At 37.4% G+C, this 8,465-nt stretch overlaps 2 protein-coding genes across 2 annotated transcripts; both read left to right on the top strand.

Annotated features, from left to right (window-relative positions):
- Positions 1-4,431: 4,431 nt before the first annotated feature.
- On the top strand, positions 4,432-5,280 carry LOC113329715 (basic 7S globulin 2-like). The gene has a single exon (XM_026576556.1). The coding sequence runs from the start codon at positions 4,432-4,434 to the stop codon at positions 5,278-5,280; it is 849 nt and encodes a 282-aa protein (XP_026432341.1).
- Positions 5,281-6,854: 1,574 nt separating this feature from the next.
- Positions 6,855-7,988, top strand: LOC113329714 (zinc finger protein ZAT5-like). Its single transcript, XM_026576555.1, has one exon. It carries the CDS (start codon positions 6,855-6,857, stop codon positions 7,986-7,988), a length of 1,134 nt encoding a protein of 377 aa, XP_026432340.1.
- Positions 7,989-8,465: the final 477 nt, after the last annotated feature.

Here is an 8,465-nt window from a genome sequence, read left to right as displayed (position 1 = left end):
AAACAAGGAAGTTTTTGGACATGTGAATACAAGGTTAAACACCATTTTAACAGAAATACAATCTTTTGACAACTTTTCTGAAGACAACATACTTACTGAAGCACAATCTAGAGAAATGTTGTTGTACAAGACTGAATTTGAGAAGGTGTCTAAGATGGAAGAAATCTCATGGAAAATAAAGTCAAACACACAATGGTTGCAAGATGGTAACAGAAATACTTCTTTCTTCATTGAAAATGCTACTGCTAGGAGGAGACACAACAGAATAAATCAACTATACATTGATGGAGAGTTAGTAACTGACAGAACACATCTTAAAGAACATATTGTTGGTTATTATAGTTCTCTCTTTACTGAAGAGGAAATCATCAAACCAGAACTTGAAGACATAGATTTTAACAAGATAACTGGTCAAGAATCTGAAATCTTGGAGGCTGACTTTTCTGAGGAGGAAGTTATACAAGCCATCAAAGACTTAGCCAATGACAAAGCACCTGGACCTGATGGGTTCCCCATCATTTTCTTCAGTAAGTGTTGGAGCTTTATCAAAAATGATACTATGAACACTATTTCTGAATTTTGTTCTACAGGTTCAATTGATACTAAACATAATTCTACATTTATTACTCTTGTACCCAAGAAGGATTATGTGGAGACCATAAAGGATTGCAGAGCTATATGTCTCCTAAATAGTGTCTGCAAAATCATTGCTAAAGTGCTTGCTACAAGACTCAAACTGGTGATGGATAAGCTAATGTCTCTTGTACAATGCTCTTATATTGAAGGTAGGAAAATTGTAGATGGTACACTCATTGCTAATGAATTAGTAGATTCAAGGCTCAAATCTGGCAAAGCTGGTATCATATGTAAGATTGATCTTGAGAAAGCATTCGATAGAATTAGCTGGAATTACTTAGAATTTGTACTTCAACAAATGGGTTTTTGCAGCAAATGGCATAAATGGCTGAAATTTTGCTACTCTACATCTACTTTCTCTGTTTTGATAAATGGGTCTTCATTTGGTTACTTTAATAGCACTAGAGGGGTGAGACAAGGTTGCCCGGTCTCTCCTTTGCTGTTCAAAATTGTTATGGAGGGTTCATCAAGGTATATGGATAGAGCTGCGTCCTTAAATTTGTTCAATGGTTTTTCTGTTTCTTCTTCAAGTCTGGTTATAAGCCATCTACACTATGCAGATGACACCATATTCTTTGTTGATTACAAAAAGGATGAGTTACATAATCTTTTCTCTGCACTTTAGCAAAACAAGAAGCATTTTGTCTTTGTTGATTACAAAAAGGATGAATACATAGCAGGTTTGAAGGTAAACACTTCCAAAACAAGGCTAATAGCAATAGGTGATGTTCCTGAAATTGATACATGGGCCACAGAATTTGGTTGCTCGACAGATAGTCTGCCATTCATGTACCTTGGTATGCCACTAGGTGCAAAACCTAAATCTAAGCTTATCTGGAATCCCATCATTGAAAAATTTGATGCTAGATTATCAACATGGAGACAAATCTCACTCTCTAAAGGTGGTAAGCTTGCATTGTTGAAATGCATCCTAACATCTTTACCGTTATATTACTTCTCTCTGTTCAAGGCTCCTGCATCCATTATAAAAAATTTGGAGAGAAAGATGAGAAATTTTCTGTGGGAATTTAAGGATGGATCAAGTACTTCTCATTTAGTGAACTGGGATTTGGTTCAGGCTGACAAGGAGAAAGGCGGATTAGGTGTCTGTAATCTGAAGGTGATGAACTTGACTATATTATCCAAATGGTGTTGGAGATTCGGTATAGACAAAAATAAGCTGTGGTACAGAATCATTGAAGATAAATATGGGAGTGAATATTCATATTGGGTTCCAAGCAAAGTTAACCAACCTCACGGTCTCTCATGCTGGAAAACGATTGCTGATACTTCATATTTGATCAGTGAAAATTCTTCTCTTAATATTCATTCAGGAAGAAACATTGCTTTTTGGAATGATATTTGGACTGGTCAAGCTTCACTTGCAGTCACATACCCTAGTCTCTATAAACTGCGTAGAGAGAAAAATTCAAGATTTGCAAGATATGGTTACTGTTGATGGTAATTGGTCGTTCCATTTCAAAAGACACCTTGCCGGCTTAGAGACAGACGACTATGCAGAATTATTGACTCATATTGGAGACTCCCCGCCTGTTTTGGATGCTTTGCCTGACACAAGGAGATGGCCTTTACATAATTCCAAAATATTCACTGTGAAGTCATTATACTCCAAGTTGGTTTCTTCTGCTGGTATTGATAACTTCCCGTTTGCTTTTATTTGGAAAGTTGCAGTTCCTCCTAAGGTAAACTTTCTTGTTTGGTGCTTAATTCATGGCAAGCTCAATACCATTGATGTGTTGCGACAAAAAAATATTATGCTGTACAACTCTTGTGTCCTATGTGGTGACAATATTGAGACTTGGGATCACATTTTTCTTCACTGCAAAATCACTCACAAAGTGTGGTCGATGGTTTTACCCGGAGAATGTTGGTCTTGGGTAGTTCCAAGGAATATGGAGATGTTAGCTCGTGGTCGGCACAACAATCACTTTTCAGATTCTGGCAATTTTGTGTGGAGTCTCATCCCAGCTGCAATAATAGCTACTCTTTGGAAGGAAAGAAACAGTAGAATCTTTCAAGCAGCTGAAAAGAGAGTGCATCTAAATTTTTCAAGCTCAATACTTAATATTGGGGTGCAATCTTTATGTAATCTACTGTTTTGCTATCCGTTTTCGTTTTTCATTTATTTTTTCCTACCTCTGGTAGGCACCATGTACATTCTATCTCTCTAATATATTCATTCTCTTCCGATCAAAAATAAAAAATTGGCTTCATATTTAACTATACATACCCAGATGAACCTTTTTTTTTGGTAGATACTTATGTTAACTTCGTTCTTTCTTAGTCATTTTTGTAGCCTCTATAGTTGCACTCAGTTTTTTGTTTGCTGTTTCTTTATGTTGCCGACAGCCAAATCTGGCCGTTTGACAGTACCAGGAACTGACCAAGTATGAGCACACATATAATCCAGAAGAAAACATCATTCTATGCTAGATCCATCATGCATGCCTTGTCTCTAGGTTCCATTTGTGTCGTACGCCATACTCTTGTCCTAGAAGTTTTTTACTTATATGCAAGTGTGTGAAAGGACAATAGTCTCACATCGCAATAATCCGCTTAATTAACTTAAAATATAAGGGCCGCTCCATTCATTGCCAATTGGTTTTGAGTTGGATGCCCGCAAACTTTAAAATGGTATCAGAGCTAAGCTCCAGACCCAGACCTGCGTATGTCGGGTATAGGCCGGTTACTAGCCGAAGTGTTTAATCAATTTTGTCACTTGTATATCCGGGATGTAGGCCAATGCCGATACTGGCCGAGGTGTTACCTCCTGATTTAGTTTAGTCACTCACCTGTGTACACCTATTACCGATGGACTGGTAGGTCCATGTGTGAGGCCCGGTGACTGGCCTTACACGTCAGAGAGCGTGTGAAAGGACAATAGTCCCACATCGCTATAATCCGCTTAGTTAACTTAAAATATAAGGACTGCTCCACCTATTGCCAATTGGTTTTGAGTTGGATGCCCGCACACTTTAACAAAGTGTTATCAATTTAATCTTAATTTTGTTTTGCTTATAATTAAGCTAAGAAGAATACTAGCTAGGTAAGGATATAGGGCAAAAAAAATAAATTATATTGAAATATCGGTTTGAAGTCATGGTTCTGTGCCTGTACTTGTCTTGTGCAGCATACTGTGTTGTGCTTCCTGTTTATCCGTGTCCCCGTGATGTGTTGTGTCAGTATGCAGTTTAGTGTAGAACAACACACCATATGAAAGTGCCGTGCTGTGCAATAAACTTGTTTCCACGACACACTTTACACCTTTAGATTTCTGTCTAACGTACATTTGCAGAAACAATGGTCGAAGGTTATGAGAGCTAAAATACCAATATAACAGATGAGAATCGACCTAACGTTTGCAGAAATAATGGTTTCTTTTGAGTGCTAAAAGACAAATAGCAGGTGAAATTCGCCCTAACATGTACAGAAACAAAATAATGGTCAATGGTCGAATACTTTGGGCTGGTATTAAACCCCTTGCCTATATCCTAAATTTCCTTCCACTACTAGTTAATTCAATCACATAGAAACAATCAATTCCCCATGGCTTCTTATTCTTCTTTTCTCTCAGTTCTATTACTTATCAGTTTCTTCTTTCTTTATGCGTCCTCTTCTTCTCGGCCTAGCGGGCTTGTTTTATCAGTTACGAGAGATCCATCTACTCTCCAATAATATCTGACTAAAAACGGCCTAGGAAAAGTCCCCATAAACGTAGTTGTTGATCTCGGTGGTAAATCCTCGTGGATCTACTCCAGTCAAGGTTGTGCATCTATGTCAAGTGTCGTGGCCGTGACCGTTCAATCAAAAAATTTGAAAACTGGGAACTGGTTGTCAGGTCCAAATGTTACGGCTCGTGGGATTTCACTCGGTTGTGAAACAACAACTGGTTTCTTACATGGACTCGCAAAAGGTGTTGAAGGTATTGCTGGTCTTGGAAGATCAGGACTTTGTTTAGCTTCACAATTTGCAGCTGCATTTCAGTTCCCTCACAAATTTGCGTTGGAGTTATCTTCCACAAGCGAAGGTTCCATGTACTTCGGGGATGGTCCGTACACTAATCAACAATCCAGGTTGCCGTTATCTTACACCCCACTCATCACTAACTCTTATTTTCCTAGTGACTATTTCATTGACGTAAAGTCAATCGAAATAGACAATGGAAATGTCACATACGATAAAGGATTGTTGTGGATCAACAACAAAAATGGCGTGGGAGGAACCAAATTTAGCACTTTAGTTCCTTACACTACTATGGAGACATCAATATACAAGTCCTTCACAAGTCTTTATATTAACAAAGCTCAAGCCATGAATATAACTGCAGTTGCTCCTGCTTGGCCTTTCCATGCTTGCTTTAGTGCATCGACGATAAAAAACAGACCTGACGGGCTTGTTGCCCCAAAGATCCTTCTTGGCTTGAGCAACAATGTGGATTGGATGATTAGTCCAGGTAATTCTTTGAAGCTTGTTAAGAAGGATGTATACTGTCTTGCATTTGTAGATGGAGGTTCAAAGGCCGAAACTTCAGTTGTTATTGGTGGTCATCAGATGCAATTTAATATTATAGAGTTAGATATTCCAAGATCAAGATTAGGGTTTAGTCGACCTGTTCAAGTTTGATCAGGCTAGCTGCAGATAAATTCAGTGGGAACTGAGAAGAGTTCATGCACCATCATTTCTTTGTTTTGTTGAGTCAGTTGTCATTGTAGACACCGCTCACTTTCTTTGAATGTAATCTGTTACAAGCTCAGTATAAAAGCTGACAGTCTCTCCGAGATCATTTATTACTTTTATCTCTAATAAAATCTTTTTTAAAATCTACATGAATGAAGATCAAAGAGTTTTCTTTGACTATCTACTTCATTTCTTTTATAACCCGTTGCAATAACCCCTTTGTGACAAAAAAATTCATGATGGATTTCCTGCCATAACAAAGGGACTCAAGTACTTGAGCGCATTTGATACATTCAAAATTCCCAAAATTAAAGCAATTAAATTTCTTCTACATTAGATGCACCTCAATTTGCTTGAATCTTACACTAATCAGATTTCATAATTGCTTCATACACAGATATATAAGCCACCTACATGTTGCCCAACTTGTACTCTTGCTAGAAGAAAAAAATCAAGTCCTAAAAGTAACAACAAACTAAGCTGATTGATGGCAACTATATGAACGAACAATCCTCATTATCGTTTGTACAGTGGCACAGGCTTTTTCTCCTTTAATTCAATCTCAATTTTTCAACAAAAATAAATAAATTCTCAAGTTTTAGATGATGATGAAGATATCCAGTACTAATCATTCTTTTGTTGCTGTTTTCTTTTTTTATGCAACACCTTTTCTTTTGAGCTTTATCACATGATGATTGTGAGAAGAATTTATACAAGAAGAGTTCATGTATAACCATGATGTTTCCGAGTCCAAGTAGCATGGATTTTAAACTCAATTCAGTCTCATACATGCTCACTCAGAATTCTAGTACCGCGGATGTCCATGATCATTTACCAAATAATCATATTTTTTTGGGAACTTTGTAATGGACTATATGGCCTAGCTAAAAGTAGTGAAAATTCAGTCTTTTGACTAAAATAAATAACAAACAAACTAGGGTATGCTTTTCTTCTCTTCTGCTTCGATTATGATAGGAAAGTTTTCTTTAGATAGTGCCACCCCGAAGGGAAAATTACAAAAATTCATTCACCCAGTATGCTGACTACCTCCACATTTTTACAACCTAGTCTGCTAGTCTAGAGACAGGCGGGCACAACCATCAGGCAGACTACAGAGTGGCTTACAGCTTGCATCAGATGGTTGAGACTTGAGAGTCAAGTTTCTTCGTTTCGCCTAGGGCCATATTATTTCTGGGACTGTCCCAGTTTCAATAAAAGGAAATACTGAGGAAGTTTTTTTTTTATCAGAAACCGAAGCTGAAGTGAATCAGGATTATAGTTTAGCACGCGCATTTAGGAAAGAGCTTTTCAGAAATTGTGTAGATTTAAGTTTGAGTGAGAAACAAGTTATTGGAGTATATAAAACTGGACTAGAGTTCCTTGTTAATATTTCTTAGTATTCTGTTTGATCTTAGCATTCATTCAAGTTCATCTTCTAGGGTTTCTGTTCTGTTTACTCAAAAACCCCTGTTTCGGTACTCTGTTCTATATACTTTCTTAGCAAATCCAGAGAGAAAAAGATGACGAAGATTCGCATAAAAGTTGATAATAATTATAAATTCGTAGGTTTCTCAATGCAAGAAAATGGTATTCAAAATAATTCAATTGATAATTCCGGTTCAGACATTAAAGAAAAGAGCTCGCCTTCTACTTCCGATGGTAAGAGGAATTCACCATCTATTTCTGATGCTCAAAGGAATTCACCATCTACTTCTGATGCTCAGAGGAATTCACCATCTACTTATGATGCTCAAAGGAATTCACCATCTACTTCTGATGCTCAAAGGAATTCACCATCTACTTCTGATGCTCAAAGGAATTCACCATCTACTTCTTGTGCTCAAAGGAATTCACCATCTACTTCTGATGCTCAAAGGAATTCACCATCTACTTCTTGTGCTCCAAGGTCTTTTTCTACTACTAAGAAATCGAACTCTCATGAGTTCCCTCAATCGGGAAAAACTGCAAAAAGAGGCCGAAAGAGTTCATCGACATCAACATCATCTGTTGAGAAATTATCTATCGACAAACAAAAGGAATCAGTGTTCGGTGAGAAAGAATTAGTCGAAACCCTAATGCATCTATGGGCTTTGTCTAATAGCTATTCTATTGATTCAGCAAAGTCAAAGAAACACAGAAGCACAAAATTTTCAATTACTAAGAAGCGAAAATTGCAAGATGTCGTCTGTACAGAAGATGGGCTGAAAAAACACCAGCAGATAACAACTTTGTCTTCTGCTTCTGATACGTTCAGTTGTGCCTTTTGTGAAAAATCCTTCAATAGTTATCAAGCTTTGGGTGGTCATAAATCAAGCTGCAAGAGCAATCCGTTGAAAAAAGAAGTCGTCAAACCTGCAGTGCAAGATTCATCCGCAACATCAAAGATCCATCCATGCAAAATATGTGGTAAGGTGTTTCTGAGTGGTTGCGCTCTAGGGGGGCATCAAAAGAGTCATAAGACTGGAGAAGTTGAACCTAGTAGGTCATCAGCCTCACCACCACCAAAGGAAATCAATGAGTCTTTACATCTAATTAAGTCATCTACAACATCAGTTCAAGAAGAGCAAGCCGACGTACCGAATAAGAAGATTATGATGTTCGATCTCAATGAAAAGCCACCGGAGGATGACGATGAAAGTGAGTTAAAATTGTAAGCTTTGGAACAACCAGTTCAATTTAGGTATTTGAATGTTAAATTTTTCCCAGGTCATCAATATCATTTGAATTTTAAAGTCATTAATTTGATACTGTAGATTCCTGATTGAATATATTATGCCAGTTTCAGATTAATTTATTTAAAAAAAAATTAAACTTTGTTCCACAGTTCCCTAAAGAATCTTTCAATTTTCATAGTAGAATGTTGCCAACCCATTACTCATCCTGCTCATTAAGACTATAGTTGATGTGGTCCTGTACCACGAGAGTGCCAGTATCTAGATTACTCGATGAAAAGAACTATATTCATTCTTGGAATCAGGTCCTACATGTATGTCACTCAAAAAAAAATCAAAATCTGTTGCGGTTTCATAAACTAAAGTTAGAACTGGAACGATGGGAACTGCGAAGAGTTCATGGCCCATCGTTTCTATGTTTTGGTGAGTCAGTTGTCATTGTCGACACTGCTCACTTTC

Source organism: Papaver somniferum, unplaced genomic scaffold (assembly GCF_003573695.1).
Source record: "Papaver somniferum cultivar HN1 unplaced genomic scaffold, ASM357369v1 unplaced-scaffold_117, whole genome shotgun sequence".
Classification (NCBI taxonomy): domain Eukaryota; kingdom Viridiplantae; phylum Streptophyta; class Magnoliopsida; order Ranunculales; family Papaveraceae; genus Papaver; species Papaver somniferum.
This window is presented reverse-complemented; position numbering and strand designations above follow the sequence as displayed.

Coding starts and splice junctions, on each gene's coding strand:
- LOC113329714 (XM_026576555.1), top strand. CDS start 6,855: ATGACGAAGATTCGCATAAAAGTTGATAATAATTATAAATTCGTAGGT.
- LOC113329715 (XM_026576556.1), top strand. CDS start 4,432: ATGTCAAGTGTCGTGGCCGTGACCGTTCAATCAAAAAATTTGAAAACT.